Source organism: Stegodyphus dumicola, chromosome 3 (assembly GCF_044657685.1).
Source record: "Stegodyphus dumicola isolate Sdum_Otavi_A_Nest chromosome 3, ASM4465768v1".
In the NCBI taxonomy this organism is placed as follows: Eukaryota; Metazoa; Arthropoda; class Arachnida; order Araneae; family Eresidae; genus Stegodyphus; species Stegodyphus dumicola.
In genome coordinates this window covers 260,359,177-260,377,802 of record NC_140770.1, presented here as the reverse complement: position 1 = coordinate 260,377,802, position 18,626 = coordinate 260,359,177, and the positions used below count along the sequence as shown (strand labels likewise).

The 18,626-nt window shown below is 33.9% G+C and overlaps 1 protein-coding gene across 3 annotated transcripts in view; it reads right to left on the bottom strand.

Annotated features, from left to right (window-relative positions):
- Positions 1 to 18,626, bottom strand: part of LOC118196559 (TGF-beta receptor type-1-like) — a 632,361-nt gene that overhangs the window by 9,846 nt on the left and 603,889 nt on the right. For all 3 annotated transcript variants that reach the window (XM_085814074.1, XM_085814073.1, XM_085814072.1), the window contains 3 exons: positions 12,454 to 12,621; positions 11,361 to 11,642; positions 7,634 to 7,764 (listed from right to left, as the gene is read on the bottom strand). In XM_085814074.1, coding sequence (XP_085670200.1) covers positions 7,634 to 7,764; positions 11,361 to 11,642; positions 12,454 to 12,621 — 581 coding nt within the window. The remainder of the gene's footprint in view (positions 1 to 7,633; positions 7,765 to 11,360; positions 11,643 to 12,453; positions 12,622 to 18,626) is intronic.

The following is an 18,626-nucleotide window of genomic DNA, read 5'->3' as shown; positions in this document are numbered from 1 at the left end:
CATAGACTGATATGCCATAGACAGATGGAGAACCTTCTGGAATGAATTCTTACTGGTTTCGCACAGAATGTTCTCGAACACAAGCCAAAAGCAATATAAACCCTGCTGGTACGCGGAGAGATAGTTGATAGTCAGATGCAGTCAAGTAAGTTGATAGTCAATAAACGAGTGTTTCGTAGTCTAGTACTGAGTTGGTCGTCGAGTGCGTCGAGAGAGTCTATTCGTGTATTTGTGAGTTAGTGCATCATCGAGTTTTACCTTAGAATGTGTTGAGCTCCGGGAATGACTGAACTGAGTCGGGAGCTGTACTTTAGTATATCCTCGAGTGCATCACGAGTTGTAGTGTGGAGAGTCTCGAGGGTACATAGAGTTCCGAGAACGACCAAGCAGAGTCGGGAGCTGTACTCTGGTGCTTTGCTGTGATGCTCTCTTCTCTGTTATAACCTGATAACCTAAAGGCTATGTCCCTGATTGTTTCAGCATGTTTATAGTATTCTTCAACGACTGTAAACATGTTATTGGAGCTGTCTTGAATAATAATGGCTAATAAATTGTGTTTTGACACTTTACCAAGTGTCGTCGTAATTCATTCCAAATCCACGAACCTGTACGTACGTGAAGAAAAATGTAACAATATTACGGACAAAAATATATTTTAATTAATTTTCAAAAATATAGTTGTATCCTAATATCTGCAGTTTACAATGGAGGGTAAAGCTTTTGAAGTTTCAAAATATATACCGAGTGATAAACCCAGCCTACAAATTAATACGAAACACTGGCACAGAAATAAGCTAAGCCATATATTCACACAGCATATCATGGCATATGCACTGCACACACTTTCTTAACAAATCAACTAAATATTATATGACAAAGATGATCAACCTTGGAACCTCATGTACCAACTAAGGTCACAGCATCCTTCATATTTGATGAAATTATTATTATCAATTTGTGTTTAAAATTTATGAACACATATATCATAGTCAAGCAATATCTAAAATTTTACTTTTCATAACTACTTTAAATTCTAATGGAAAACTATTTAAAATGATTATAGATAATTCTCTATGAAATTCATATGCCTGAAGAAATTTATAAAACAGTAAACAATTACGCATTTTAAACCTATATCCTGGATTTAGAGCTAATTTATTCATATAACATTAGTGAATAATGACTCAAAAAGTTATATATAAATTACAAGGCCTTGTAAAATACCTTTGAAGTTAACATATAATACTCAAAAGTAATAATTTAATGCTAAGAAATAATTTAATGCTAAGTAATAATTTAATGCTAAGAAAGTTATAAATAAATTCTAATTGTTTAGTCTAGTGCAGGTAATGCTTAAAAAAAATTAAACTTAAAAAAAAAGGAGGGAAACAATTTTTGTAATTTAGCTCATTCCTGTCCTCTGCAAAACAGAGCATATATCCTGCCCTCCAAAAATAAAAATTTGCTGCAAGTTTATCAAGGAAGCTAGAATTACAAAGCGTAAAGTTGTCAGCAATTAAGATAGCTTGATTCACTACCAATTACCTAGCACAATACAAAGTCCGAAATCAGGATGTCTAAAAGTTGGACTCCAAATCCAAGCAACTTTAAAAGAATTATGCTTTGCACTTGTTCCTTTGATATTTTTTTTTTCATATAAAACGTGGGAGAGTCCCGATTTTTAATTTCACTCTGGCTTTGAAGCCAACCTGTCAAATCTTACATATTATTTTATGCTTTCATTACTGCATGACTATCAACCCACTGCAACTTATGAAATGACTCATAGGATGTTTAAAACTTTTTTTAAAAAAAACTTTTAACATTAGTAATTGAATACCAAAGGGGATGGTAACCTTTTATTTTGACATCATGCTTGGCAACGGTTACAGACTTCAGCTAAATCGCTTGAGGTGTTGAGTACATTGATGAAGGGAAATTTAACAGAAATTTCCTTCCACATGCCAAAAAAATAATTTTGTAAATGATACTCATAGGCCAAAAGATTACATTTAGTGTTATTTGAATTATGAATAACTGATCTGTTATTCAGTTAAACCTAGTACTGGTGCTAGGTGGCGATCCTACAGCTGCACCTAGCAGTTAAATTTAGAAAAAGAAAATTTTTAGAATTTAGAGAAGCATCAAACAACAAAATTAAGGGACAACAAAATCTTCAGAATTTAGGAAGGCGCCTGGCAGCAGAATTTCGGACCTGCAGAGACTGTACCAGGCTGCAAATGTACAGAGCCAAAACCTGAAGTATATGCAAGAATTTTGTTATTCTGATATGCCTTAAGTATGTGCAGGAAGTAGTTGTAACTATAATAAATAACTAACATGATTAATTCTTTACTTTGTTAATGTGCAATAGAAAGAAAGATGAAAAAATTTAGTAGAACAACATGTCTATTCTCCAGTCTCAATGACACACTGCCAATACTGTATACCAGACACTAGCTGAGCTTTATGATATGTAATAGCCCTGAATCTAAAGGTTTTCAGATATCCCTTAAAAAAAGTGAATTAATGGAATTTGAGAAGAAGTGATAATAAGTGAAGATAATATAACAAGCTTTTCATTGCAATGGCAATGCCCCAATCATAAATCAACTAACGGACAGCGAAATCTGTAGTATGGTCCTAAATACAAAAAATATCACTACCGATAGTGGAGATAGTAAAAGGGAGGTTGATGGGAATGAAAAAGTTTCAACTGACAATTTAGAGAGAATTCTCAACATGGGAATTACAGGATTTGATAAATGGAGCTTTCTAACTGAACAAGAAATTACATCAACCTATTATGCTATGTATGCATTATTTTATGCTTAGATATATTTTACACATCCAAGCATACAAATCTTACAAAACGATATTATTTAGAAAATATTGTTATGAAATGTACAGGCACGGTGAGATGGCTTCTCTGCAAAGCAGTTTTAGGGTTGCTATAAAATGGCAAGGGAAGACAGGATTGCAACATTTGGCGACATAATTGGTAATACCCCATGGACGGATTGAGAACTTTTGGAATGAATTCTTACCGGTTTAGCCCAGAATGTTCTCGAACACAAGCCAGAAGCTATATAAACCCTGCTGGTCCGCAGTCAGTTAGTGTCTCGGAGAGTGTGAGCCTCGTCGAGAAGGCGAGTATAGTGTGTGTGCCTCGTCTAAAGTGCGAGTTAGTTAGTATCGAGTTGATGTCTCGTCTAGTGAGTCAATCCCTGCAGAGTCGATCGAGTTGACAGCCGGGCAGCAAGGCCGAGTGGGTCTTCGAGTGCACCGAAAGAGTCTCGTAATATATCGCAGTTAGTGCATTCAAAATTCGGCTTCGAGTTGCCCATATTCGGGTAGAGGACTACGTTATTCAAAATTAGATGGCTCTAGGTGCCGTTGTTTTATCACAATGTGAGAAACATACATACATTCATGCAGATTCTTCATTACTTAGTTTCTTTAAATATAATATAGGGCAATGATATTCGGTAGCAACAGTTTGAAAAATGATTCAACGGTTTTAGTGATTCGACGCAAAGTGCCATTTTGAGATTAATAGCTCTTCCGAGCTAAAAAAAAAACAGAACTGGTCATAAAATGTCTGCATTTTGTTATCTCTTTAAAGTTAGATTAAAGCAGTTAAATATGTTGGAGCTGGGAATTCTACTTCATATACAAACTGAAGACGACATGAAAAACTGGAAACGCATGTGCTGAGAAAGTTATATGAAATCAGATAGTTTCTTTTCTTAAAAAAGAATTATATGTATTGTAACGAAATGTTCAAGCGCGGTAAGATGGCTTCCTTCGCAAAGCAGTTTTATGGCTGCCATAAATGACAAAAGAAGGCAGGGTTGCCACATTTGGCAAGAAATTGTCCATTTGACGACAAAATTGGCGATATACCATGGACGGATGGAGAACCTTCTGGAACGAATTCTTACCGGTTTAGCCCAGAATGTTCTCGAATACAAGCCGAAAGCTATATAAACCCTGCTGGTCTGCAGTCAGCTAGTGTGTGCTCGCATAGAGTGCGAGTTAGTCAGTCCGTGCGGAGTCGATCGAGTTGACAGTGGGCAGCGAATGCCGAGTGGGTCATCGAGTGCATCGAAGAGTCTCTTAGTGTATCGCGGTTAGTGCATCATCGAGAGAGTGTGTTAAGCTTTAGGAACAAATGAACCGAAGAGTCGGGAGCTGTGCTCTGGGTGTCATCGAGTGCATCGCGAGTTGTAGCATGGAGAGTCTCGAGAGTATGTGGAGTTCCGAGAACGACCGAGCAGAGTCGGGAGTGGTACTCTGGTGCTTAGCAGTGAAGCTGTCTTCACCGTTATTGCCTGACAGTGTGAAGGCTGTGTCGCTGATTGTTCCAGTGTGTTTATTGTAGATCTTCGACAACTGTAAAAGTGTTTTGAAGTTGTTCTGATTAATATTGGTAAATAAAGCGTGTTTCGATAGGTAACTTCTGTGGAACAACTTGCATTTTGAAGGACTCAATTTAAGGTTGGCATCTCTCAATTTCTGGAACACCTTCCTGATATTTTCTAGATATTCCTCGAAAGTACGGCCCACTATAATGATGTCGTCTAGTTAGACCACACATGATTCGTAAGATAGACCACAAAGTACTGTTTCCATCAGGCGTTCAAATGTTGCAGGGTCATTACAGAGTCCAAGAGGCATAACTTTAAACTGCCAGAGTCCTTGACCGGTAGTGAACGCAGTTTACTCTCTATCATCGGGATGAATTTCCACTTACCAGTATCCACTCTTGAGGTTCAGAGTGGAAAACCACTTGTGTCCTGATAAGGTGTCTAGAGTATCGTCAGTCCTGGGAAGAGGGTAACTGTCTTATTTAATCTCCGGTAGTCAACACAAAATCTTGTTGAGCCATCTTTCTTCCGGACGAGAAATATAGGAGATGCCCATGGAATGTGGATGGTTCGATGATATCAAAATTTCTTGCATCTTTTTCAGAAGATTTCCAACCTCTTCTTGTTTTGCGAACGGTAAACGATCGGAGAGTGATCCCCCGTATTAATTCGATGTTGTGTCTGTTTTGTTCAGCCAACATCTCTGGATGATCTAGAAAATAGATCTTTGAATTCTTTAATTGTTTTCTCTGCCGCACGTCTTTGTTCATGGGTGAAATTTTCACTCTGCAGAAGTTCTTCCATTAACTTTCTAGTTGCCTCAGTCTGAATTTCAAGTGGGACTTTGTAAATGCAAGTAACTGGAGTGCATGCTGCTAGCACTTCACCCTTTTGGATGTTTCTGGGTCTGTGGCTAACATTTGCCACTCTCACAGGGATGAAATTTTTCGACAGGTCTATTAATGAGAAGGCCACTAATACCTCTCTTGGGCTATTTTCAGGGTATTCAATTAGTCCAAATCTGAAGCTATTCTTTTCTATGGAGCCGGCTATTAATAATTCTGTCATCGGAGGGATATTGACATCTGTTTTTGTTGTTACTTGGTGAGCTGAGGGAATGTCGCTCTTCATTTCATTACTATTTATCAAACACAGTTATATCTTCTTTTGCAGAGCGCATTTCGTTACATTTAAGGTCCAACGTAAAGTCGTACTTCTGCAAAAAGTCCACTCCGAGTATTAATTCGTCTGCGATGTTAGCGACGTAAGCTAAGTGCTGGTAGGTCTAATTTCCGAAGGTAATGATGATGTTAATTTTACCTTCAATGGGAATCTTATCACCTGTCACTATTTGTAAAGTCACACAGGGCAGAGTCCAGTGCAACGTTTTGCTTGATTTTCAAGCTACATCTGTTTCTCACGATGGTTACATTTGCTTCCGTATCTATGATCATTTTACAAGGATGCTTCTTCACGTATTCTTCGACGAACAGTCTATTATCTCCGCCACTCACTGAAGAGATTTGAAGAACTTTCAGAGGGGCTGCATCTTTGCCTGGCAACCTCTGCCTCGTGAGATTGCCACACTTTAGTTTCCTTGGATTTATTTTGCGGGAGCTTACTCCCAGTTTTGATTCATGTGACAGTTCCTGCTGAGATGTCCTTCCAATCCACAGTTCCAGAGCACTTGAAGATTTTCTTCCCAGTAATGTTTTTATTAGGTCTTCTTAACGCCTCCAGAATCTCTCTTATTTCTTTTTTTAGTTTCGAGACATCAAAATTTGGATCTTGTATTTGAGGTGCTCAAACAGGATGGCGATCTCTTCGAGTCGCTTGTTGAGCCGACTCGAACTTCATAGCATAGACCAAGGCAGATTTCAGGTCTTTCAAATCTGCCAAACTCAGAGCTTTCTGAATTTCCACATCCTTAACGGCATCGACAAAATGCATTAAGGCCAGATTTTCTCGGACATCAGGTGGACAGTCTGGATATGCTTGATGCGCCAACCTCTCGATGTCAGATGTAAGTTCTTGAAGGCTTTCCATGATTTTCTGCTGGTGGGATTTCAACTGCAGATGGCTACGTCCTTTGCATACTTTTCCCCGAATCTCATTTCCAGCACATTCAAGAGGGTATTGAAGTTTGAAATCTCATCTTCAGAGAGGACCACTAAGATGTCCGCAGCATCTCCTTGGAGTGACGCAGCCAACTGCGAAGCCTTCATGTGGGAGTTCCACTTGTTATTTTCCGCCACGATGGAAAACTGGGTCTTATATACACTCCATGATGATTTTCCATCATATGTGCTTGGTTTTATTATCATATGAGAGTATGCTGGGGGAACCTTGAAATCTTCAGCTTCATTCTTGGGCTCAGTCCGGTTTTCTTTCAAAACATCTATTTCTTTCCGGAATTTTCTCAATTTTTCTTCAAATCGTTCTCCCACAGCAGCTATTTTTGCTCCGGTATCCTTTCTAAGCTCCACGATCTTGCTTTTAATCTTTTCTTGTTCGACTTTCATCTGTTCGACTTTCATCTGTTCGACTTGTCCGGCTTTCATCTCTTTCATTTCAGCTTTCATCTCTTCCTGTCCAGCTTCATCTCTTTCATTTCAGCTTTCATCTCTTCCTGTCCGGCTTCCATCTTTTTCTGTCCGGCTTCCATCTTTTCGTGGAATGCAGCAAAGGCAGTCACGAGCTGTCTTAATTGTTCTTCCCTCGCTCTTGTCACTGGCATTCACCCTCAAATCCCACTTCTGACACCATCGTTATTCACTCTAAATCTACGAACCCCCTACAAACGTGAAGGAAGAAAATAACGTAACAACTGGTGTCAGAAGAAAACATATAACGCAACATTATCTACACTTTACTAAACAAGATATTACACGAGAAAACTGAAACACTATTTATAAGAACATTGTTTCTAAATTTCTCTCTCTTCTATACAGTGGACTAGTTCCCTTATTAACATCAATGCAAATATTGAAGTTGGACAAATAAACATGAATGAAATGCTTTAGCACATTACGGATACATTAAAAAGTGACTGAATGAATTTTGTGTTTGCAGTACAATAGTATAATACAACAAGAAAATAAACTGCCATTTAATGTAAATCATATATAAGAATTCTTTAATTATTAAAATAATGTATCTTAAGTGTTTCTCCCCATTTAGGTATTTATTTTAACTACAGGGAGGGGAGAAAAACATCTGAAATGACAAATCATGACAAGCATAAATAGCATCCAAGAAAATACCTCAAATGACTGCCATCTGTTTGGACATGGAGGTCTCTGTTTATCAGTACAAACTACTTTTTTCATATCTTCAAGTGTAGGATCAGATGGGACCATCCCATAATATGGCAGCTGATATTCATCAAAAATACCTATAAATATATGTTTCTAAATTAGTTTTTAAAATTCAGGCATGATATTTAAGATGAAAATTTATATTATGAAATCTCACATTAATATATAAGAAGTAATTTCAGTAATAAATATACAACACTACAAAACACAAAACATATTTTTTAATAATCAAGCAGGAATTCTGAGTTTTCTAGAAATAAATTGTTAAGCAAGCATTTCTCTTCTCTTTTATTTTTCTGTTGCTTTGAGATTTAACAGGAATGCTCTAAACAATTTTGAGGACAACCAAACTCATGAAAATTTCTGAAAGAATATTTTGCATTTTACATTTTAGCATTTTTTATATAGGCAGTCATGAAGATATATGTTAATGCTTCTTTAATTTCAGACCTATTTTAAGTACAGTGAAAGGATCCTTATTCAAATAATATCTTAAGAAATAATGATAATATAGAGTTAATTCTTAATTAACATGATGTTAAAATATAAGGTACAACAGCAGATATGTGAGATCAAAAATCAGATGAATATATAGATTTTTTATTTTAGTAATCAGCACTTCTTTATTTTAATAATCAGCAACAACTGTTATAATGTCAGTTGCACACTCATGTAAAGAACGATATATGAACTCAGTGTCTGTTCCTCACAAATAGTTAATTATTTAAAAGGTACTACTACCAGTAAAGATGTCTCTCCTTTAATTATCAATTTAGAGTTTTAATGAAGAATCCTCTCATCAACAAGGTAATAATCTAGCTGCCATTTCCTTCTTCTCTAATATATTAACTACAAAATTTCAAAAATTTTCTGCAATTTCGATTTTTTATTTCTTCTAATCAAACTATATAATTATTTCTTCAAGCTACTATGCCACCCAGAAATTTATAACATTTCCTGTTACCATAATTTACATCAGTATAGCTAACAGAAGTTTAAAATTTCCCATTAACGAAAATTAATCTTGCTATATATGATAATGAGAAACTTAAAAATTTTTTGATATAACAGTATTGAACACCAAACTTTTCGTTTGCCAAAATTAGCTAACAAAATTCAAATCATGAGTTTACATATTCATCAAAACCAGTCAATTTCAGTAAATTATTCAAGTTCCATATTTAAAAATTTTAACTCTTTATCTGATGAACTAAAAAAAATACTGCATCCATTCAAGTAAATCTAAACAGAAGTATTGTCAACATGCATAAAATTAATATTTGTGGCATTCATAAATTATACTTTTTAATCATTAAACTATCATTTAAGAGGACAGATAAAATTACCAGATGGAAATTCTGATAATCACCAGATAATTGCAAATGATCTAAAAATTATTGGTAACATATAGATAAGTTACGAGGAAATGCTGAAATTTTACAAAATATTTTTGTTTAAGAATATGAAATGTCTTGCAAAATCAAAGCCTAATCGTAGGGATAAGGATAAAGGATACAAATAAGGGACACTGCACACCTTCAATATATATGCAAATCAATCTCAAGTAATTTTTAACAGATTTCAGCATTCCATATCCACAAAAAACTTCTTTTTAACAGATGTAAGTTATATGTCATATAACCAGAGGCACATATTTCAGAGATCTATACAGTTACTAATGTACCCTGATGACATTGACATTACTGGCAAAAGTAAACAAGCGATTCTGGAGACTTTTCTTTTTGTAGCGTCTGCAGCCAGAGATTGGACTTGGCAGTAACTAGGAGAGTACGTCATCCTATCCCACTGCAAATAAAGTCTTATACTTTCAAAGGCGTTTCTCAGTTTACATATCTCAGTACTATAATTTCTAACAAAAATAATATTACACTTGAAATTGACAATAGATTATTTAAAGCTAATAGATGTCACCATGGCTTTAAGAATTTTTTAGTGTCTAAATTATTAAACTTCAAGACAAAAATAAATCTTTATAAAACTCTTATTAGACTTATCATATTGTTTGGCAGTGAATGTTGGCCATTAACAAAAACAGATGAAGAGAGACTTCTAATTTTTGAAAGAAAAATACTGCGAACAATATATGGCCCAATTAGAGAAAATAATAGATGGAGAATTTTGTACAACATGAAACATATAGAAGATACAAACAACCTAATATTCTCTGAGTATCAAATCTTATTAGATCAGGTGGCTTGGACATATTTGTAGATTTGGCAGCTTGAACCCTGTTAAAAAGGTGACCTTTGTAAATGTAGAGGTTACCAGGAAAAGAGGAAGACATCACACTAGTTGGATAGACTGTGTGAAAGCAGATATCAGGACTCAGTCAATTGATGGCAGATGTAGAGACTAATCGGATCCATTGGAGGAAGCTTGTTGAAACCGCCTTGGCCTGTAATAGGCTTTAGTGCAACTGAAGAAGAATAATTTATGTGTTAAACTAATTTTTTTTTTTTGTTCCCTTTGCTAATGTCAGTATTGCTGGTTCTTAAACAACTGATATGAAAAGTATTGAATTCACACTGTAAGGTCATCCCCATTACTGAAAATTTTTCCAATGATAAATATTTCTAGAGCATAAGAAATTAAGCTTTTACATAATTAAGAGTAGAAAAGCTTCAAGAACCTTTCTCACATTTTTTTTTTTTTTTTTTTCCAAAATGTAATGCAAACTTTATGTAAGGAGAATAATAATAATAACTTGCATACAAAGTACATACATATGATACAGGGGTGTGCTGTCAATGGACTAAAGGGATTGGGCTAATACCCTAACATTTTAAGCATTAACTATTCAAATATCCTTTTAACTAACATTAAAAAAAGGAGCACCATTACACTCTTTTGAAATCATATGCCATTTGAGCATAGTCAGGTTTTCATGGGAATGGACATTTTCATGTCTCATCAGCTCTACAAAAAGGGAAAGACTGAAACAACTAGCTGGTTTTCACATGTTCCCCTAATTGCCTTAGATATGCTGTTTACTTAATTATAAGAAATTTTAACTCCCTGAGTGGGCAAAACTGCCTTTACCCAGGTATGTCATTTTCAGTCACTTGTTATTATAATTTAAAATATTTTGCTTTCCCTCTTAAAAAACGTAAGAATCCTCATGAAAATAGAAACTAAAATTTTCTAATTTTGTAAAATTTTACAAAAAATTTCGTAATGTTATCCATACAAAATTATGTATGTTTAGAAATTCCCCTTTCTTACTTGCTAAAGCTTTTGTCTTAAATTTCATACTCTGATGGAAGAGAATAATGGATGAACATTTTGTGGACAACCAAAGCTCATTTGCACATTAACAATGAAGGTGCTGTCAATACTCAAAATTACAGAATATGGATGAATGAGAATCTGTTCCTACTGCACCCATTGTCTCTTTTTTGTGCAAAGATCAGTCAGCTTAAGACAGCACTTAGCACTGACCCATTCCTCCTCGAGAAGACAGGCCCTGCCAATCCTGTTGTCTGTTAAATTACTAGCTACTGCTATGAATCTCTTTTGTGCACATCTTCACTCTTTCTGGCACTTCAGTAGCATGACTGTGTGAATAGTATAAATTTTAAGCCAGATGGCACTTTCCCACATATGTGATAAGCAGCAATAATTCAAAAAGGAAAAAGAATATTTCCATACTAACCACCGATATTGCAGCGCCTTGCAATTTCCCATAAGACTAGACCAAGAGCATATATATCAGCTCTTTTAAAGGATTCAAATTGATTCAAGTTTATTGACTCATCAAGAACCTCAGGTGCAAGGTATCGTTTTGTGCCAACTCTAGGATTGGGAGGTATATCTACTTTTCCACTTTCAGAATCATAACGAACTGCCAGTCCAAGGTCAGCAACACAGCATGTGCCATTTTTTTTTACCAATATATTCTTGCTTTTGAGATCTCTGTGTGCTATGGCAGGTTTACCTGAAAGATAACAGGCATCGATAAATTTTTACAGTAACATTTATGCAATGCATATCACAGTAAAGTCTATGCTATATCAATTGCAAAAACAAACAATTCAGTTCTGAAGTATCATTGGTAATACTTTAATTTTTGAGAATACACAGTTATAAAAATAAAGTTTTTTTTTTCATGTATCATTGGCAATATATTAATTTAAAAACTTTTTTGTGAAGAAAATTTACTTCCAAATAATAACTGAAGCCAATAATAATATTATGTTTTTAATTACTTTACAACACTAATTTTTTTATGAATATTGTTTGACTTATTTAAATCAATGCATAAGTGCAGAAAATGTCAAGTTTTAGAGTCATCTTCAGCATTCAGCTTATTTTAGTCTTCAATTTGTTATTAAATGAACTGCATCCAAAATTAAATTTAAATCCAAACACAAAAATGTCATGTAGCATGTTCATACACAGATTGTCCTTAATATTATAGTGATTATAATTACCGTATTTTCCAGTGTATAACGTGCACCTATAATTTCAAGCTACATTTTTACATTTTTAGGTATATTCGCCATATAACATGCACCCAATACTTCACGAAGAAAATTGAAAGATACATGAATTATTTCTCTTATTATTTAAAGTCACTTATTCGAATATTTGTCCTAGCCTTTTGAACAATGGTATACCAAATTCACAAGCTATAAGGGGAACAATACGTGTGTGGGTTAAATGCTGAATAATTAGAAGGTGAATAATTAGTTAAATCATGCTTTATATAATTAAATGTTACAAAAGATATAAGACTGGAATTTTACCTTGTGTACCAAGAATCTCCATGTGCAAATGTGCAAGCCCATTAGCTATTGAATAAGCCATTTTGCACATAATGGCACTATCTATAACATTATGACTAAGGTAATCAAATAAGGAACCATTAGCATGGTAATCTGTTATCAGCCATAGTTGAGTCCAAGTACCATTGTCTGAAAGTAATTAAATAAAAGTTAAAATTAGAAAGGCACTACTGTATTACTGTTGACACAATGCAGCAGTAATATATATGAAATATGGAGGAAAATTACTACATTTGGTAAAAGCCCTTTTAATTCCTGACTTTATATTGGCTATGCTCCCTTCAATGAATTTGCACTGCATCACTGACTTTATATTGGATATGCTCTCTTCAAGGAATCCGCATTACATCACTGACTTTATATTGGCTATGCTTCCTTTAAGAAATCTGCATTGCATCACTTGTGTCATTATTTCATCTGAAATGCTGCAGAACAGTATTTCCCAACCTTTTCTCTCTTAAGGGCTGTTCTCACTGAGGTTTATCTGAGCTAACAAACACAAATGATGTAGCAGATCCATTTCCAAAACCAGTTTTTTTCCATAAACACCACTGGGAATGGCCCTTTATGGAATCCTTGTGACAATGTTCAAGTTCGAGGAACCCCCCCCCCCCAGCTTCCACATAACCACATTTTTTATTAACGATCATTAATAGGGGAAAAAAAAATACCATTTATTCATTTATTTAAAAAAAAAAAATTGCTCCTGATATAATTCTAAATATAATTAGGTATAGATAAATAATAAATTTCTTTAGCGTAACAATTTATAACAAATATTAATGTGAAATCTGCACCTGTTTTTTTGGCACATAAATATTGAATTCAAGCTCTGACTGACAGATCTCAACCCTCTGCCACAGATCTCAATAACTGTTAGTGATTTTATTGAGAAGGGCTAATTCCCTTTGGAAAGTCAGCCTTTCTCCATAGAATCAGTAATAATTAAATGTTTTGATTTTCTTATTATTTTTAAATGAGTTTTTCTGTTATATTAAATTACATGAATTATAAAGTTTTATAGTTACCAGTTGTTTAAACTCTTCATTTTTCAAAAGGATCGATCATCTTTAATAAGCTTTATTATTAGAGTAGCTTATATTCATCATTTTCCAAGATATATATATCCATCCATTCCTTTATTATTAATAGAGTAGCTTATATTAATCTCTATTATTACTATATAATTAATATAGTAACCGAGTAAATATGAAGTACAGAAAATACACATAAGTTTAATTTAAAAAAATATTTTCCCCGACTTTTATGTTAGTTTATCATTTTAATGATGAGGATGAGTAACACAATTCGTTAAGGCAATTCGAGCACAATTTTTTTTATAATATAAATCACATCAATTATGCTCTTCAGCGTTTAAAATTTAAAAAATATATTAAAATTTATCAAGATGAAAAATTTATTTTCCTTATCTTTTATTTTTCTGTGTAAATTTAAAAGATTTTCTTAGAAAAAAAAAAAAAAAAACACCTATGAAAGGTTTTTAATACTTCACACAAAATAATTCCTGAAAACTAAATGAGGATCTTTAAATACTAAGATAATGTTGAATAAATCTTACAAGAATAATATAAGATGCATTTTACACAATCAACAATTTTTCACTTAATGCACAAATTCTTAGATCTATTTGTTATTAAACCTGATGACATAATATTGTAGGGAAAGTTGACCACCTATCGTGGCAAGGTCATCTTATACTCAGTATAATTCGTAATTGTAAAACCACGATCAAGGCCAACTTTGGTTTTACAGAAGTTTTGAGCGAGCAGTCATGGCGCCATCTATCGTATGTATCGTCGTTAATCCTTTGAACATCGAAATCATCCAATTGTAGCACGAAATCTAAATTGTTTACTTAGGGGCCAAGTGCTTACATTCACAGGACCAACATGGTATGAAATCGATACCGAAATGCGCTCAGTACCATTTTCTTTGAGTGATATGAAATTTACTCAATTACTATGAAAAATGAAATCCATAAGTAAAACTAATATAACAGATAAATGTTTTGAGAATATTGTGGCTCCATAAGTTGTGAGAATTAATAAAAATATTTTAGTGCAAGCTATGAAAATTTAAACAATTTGTCCACAACGACAGTTAAAATTTCTGAAATGAAACCCTGAATAAAAATTTATTTTGCGAGCATAGATAAATTATTTTGGGGGTACTTTACCATTAAGCGCCTGCCACACATTTTAGCAGATTTTTAAATTGAAAACAATTTCTAGTTAAAAGAACAGTTTACAGATAATAATTTATTACTACAAATACCAGTTACTGTTACAAAGAATTTTTTTCACAACTTAATCGATTTAAATAACCTTTGCATGCGCATTATCGACGTAAATTTCATGACAAATTAAAGAACAAGTTTAGAAGGGGTGAGTGACTGCTCGTTTTAGCCATTAATGGTTAAGTTTTGCGTAAAATCGTGATCAGATTTGCACTTGGTTTCTTGCGAAGATATTTAGTACTACTTATTATTATCATCGAACATTTATTACAATAAAATATTTAATTACGGTCAACTATTATTTTCTTTGCTGTTATTATTATTAATAATAACTTAAATTATCATTAAAATTTTGTGACTAAACTTTTTACAAAATTAGGAAGACTTACGTGACTAAACCAGAAATCGATAACAAATTCTAAAGGTCTGCAGAGATTAACAGGATTTTCGGTACAGGAAATGAGGGGAAAAAAAAGCTTTTTTCTCATCGTCGAGATTCGAACCACACATCTTCCAAGCATTAACCGGACAACCTAACTACTTATGACACGGGATTATACAAAGGAAATGTGACAGTCCTTATATTTTTCTCCTGTTAAATGCGACCTGGGAAAAACACGAGACCCAGTCGACCAAAACCCCTGCGATAACGGATTATTGGGCACCACATTTTTATTTGGATGCCACTGTAGGGACTATATTGATTTTACAGAATCAGAAATGTGACAAATAAACTGTGCTTTCACCGATATTCAAACCACGGTTCTTTCAATACTTATCATTTACACTGCAGAGGCACCCATAGGGAGATGTGACAATTCCTTACAGTCTTACCTTTTGAATATATATACATTAACATGAAATGAACTCGCAAGCTCAGTTTTGGTCTACTTTAGTTTCACATCATCTCATCTTTAACACTTTACTTTCATCAGGAGATAGCAATATGAGTTATCTACGACATTATATATATGGCTTCATCAACAGTCAGATCTCCACCACCTGAAGATGGATCACAGCATTTTCTCCCCTTATTCCTCCCTTCTCTCTCGTTTTAAAATTTTATCAGTTAATTTTTAGCAACCTACAGCAAGCGTAGTATCGTTAATTAGATCTCGAAATCTAAAGAGAATACAACATTTCTGTCTCAAGGTCATAACATGCAAACAGGTAAAAACTAACAATATGAAACATTCACTTTAAAAGGTAAAATTAGTTGGGGAAATTTCAGAGAAGTTCAAAAGTTATTGAAAGGGAGGGGCGAAGAAAATGCATACCAAATTTAATACGTTTTAAAAATACTACTGAATAATTAACATCCAATTTTTAAAACCGGTGTTGACCTGGATATAAGGTGATTTTAAAAGCTCTTTTCAAAAGCCACCGGCAAGGGGAAAAAAAAAAAAACTTTTGAAAATATACTCAGGGGGGGAAAAAATCAGAACGCTTTCAGATTTTATATTACTCCCAAAGGGGCTTTTTTTTAAAACGTTCTGTGTGTTACCTTTTTTTTATTAAATATCATGTTCTTCATACTTAAACCATAAAATTCAATTCAACGGCAATATAACAAAATAATTAAAAAAAGAGCATATCTTTAGAATTTCCATTACACGGTCTCGCACGCTGGAGATAAAAATGCTTCCCCCCCCCGTACAATGTTGCCAGTGCTCGCTTTGAAATCGTTGAATTTTGTAATCAAAAACTCATAAATGCATTACAAAATATGACTTATAAATATGAAAAATTATTCAAAACTTGATGTCTCTAGGTACCGTTGTTTTATTACAATGCGAGAAATATATATACATTTGTGCAGATTCTTCATTATTTAATTTCTTTAAATATAATACAGGGTGATAATATTAGGTGGCAACAATAGGAAATGTGAAGCGCCGTTTATAGTGAAACACCACAAAATGCCAAAACGAAATTAATAGGCCTTCTGGCTAACGTCTTTGTGGCTGATTTTCCAACAGAAACTGGTTAGTAATCACACTGCACTATGGTGAAACCATGAAAACAAACCATGGAACCAATTCGTTCGCCTACGTTCAATACTGGGTCAAGAAAACAACTTTCGGCATGTCTTAAACATTTTTTTTTTAAATATTTAATACGCTTAATGTACACTGTGAAAAAAAAAGGACAGTTCTATATCTCCCGTTTCTACTGGGCCGACGAAATTCCTATTGCGTTTTTCATGTCTCGAAAGCGCAACTAGGATCAGTGCTGGTAGAAATTTTTTAACTAAAGTAGCAAAAGAAGACTACAAAATTCGTAAAACGTCATAAATGACGTCAGAGAGATCACGTGATTTTGTAGTTACGCGTGCTCATATGACCTCTGACGTCATCACAAATTTCCTGTTTATGTCTACGAGATACATTCCGATGACCTCAAAGATCACGTGTCTTATGTATAGCTAATGCTAGCAAACAGCCTCAGTGGTTACGTGACTTTTGTATAGCGCTAATGTAAACAAACAATGTCATTCTTCCTCTTCTTCTCTTGCGGAATGTATCTGATTTGTTCGATAAGTTACAGACTGTATTGGATTCTGAGTCGTTTAAATTACATATCTTAGGTTTAACGAAAATTTTAAAACTATATTGCTCATTTTCAATTGTTTAAATATCCATTCCTTTTGTAATTAATTCTCATTTAATTTAGATTTCTATTTTTAAATTAATTTGTAAGATATTCCTCGCGTTTAGATTGTTAGCGCTTTTGTACTAAATTTTCTGAGTTGGCAGTTAATTTTTTTAATCCAGTTCCCCCCCCCCTCAATTATGAACATTTTAATTGAGGAATGCTTTTTGAGTGAGTTTTCCGTTCTGGGTTGTAAAGCACAAAAAATTAAATTCCATTTCTGCATTACTTTCCTGGTAATATTTTGTTGCATAGTTTTGATATTTTGAATATCATGACTATGTTGCATGGTTCTGCTTCTAGTCTTGCTTTATATACACTGCTGGCCATTATAATTACTAAACCAAAAAGGATAGCGAATAGCAGAATCTTATTTACTACATACAGTATATTGGGAGGAAGCAGGATTAAATTTAGAGGTGGTTTGAGTTAAGCAGCATACAGAATCCTGTATACTAAGCTGCCACCTGGATTGCTTAAGAAAGCCTTGTTTGTTCCTTCACTGCTATATTTATTTGTGATGTTATTTATATTAATTCAAGTTCCTTTAATTTTTAAGCCATTTCTATTCCTTAGTTCTTAGCAATATTATAATCAGGATGACGAATTTTATTTTTGTCTCTGTTCAGGTACCTAATATGTGGCGCGCAAGCTGCAAGTTCTTTTGTTCGATTCGTTATCACCATAGAACTGAGGGGGCGGGGGGACTGTCTTAAAAACAAAATATGTAGAGCACTAAAATCATGAATATTAGTATAAAGGTACATAGTTCTGTGTTGTCTTTTCTCCTGATGAGGAGCGACCTTTACCTGCCCTCGAAATCGATTGAGTGTTTCATTATACCTACGCTAAATACAAGGTTGTTTTTACGATTTTGATCATTTTATGATATATTAGAAAAATCTTTGAATTCGCAAAAGTAGCATAAGGATATGATGGCGGTCGCAAAAGCTTCGTAAAATCGCAAATGCTAAAATTTTAGTAGCATAACTTTGTCAAAAGTCACAAATTTGTGAAAAATCGTACGATCTGGCAACACTGCTTAGGATATGTATGAGATTTATATATAGCATTGTTCTAATATAGGTATTTTGACACAAAAATCAGACTTTTTTTTAAATGGCATGCCAATTTTTTCCATATTTAGAATCTACGACTCAAATTATGCCTAAATATTAAATTTTGCAAAATTTGGTAAGGAATTTACGAAAAAATTCAAAAATTT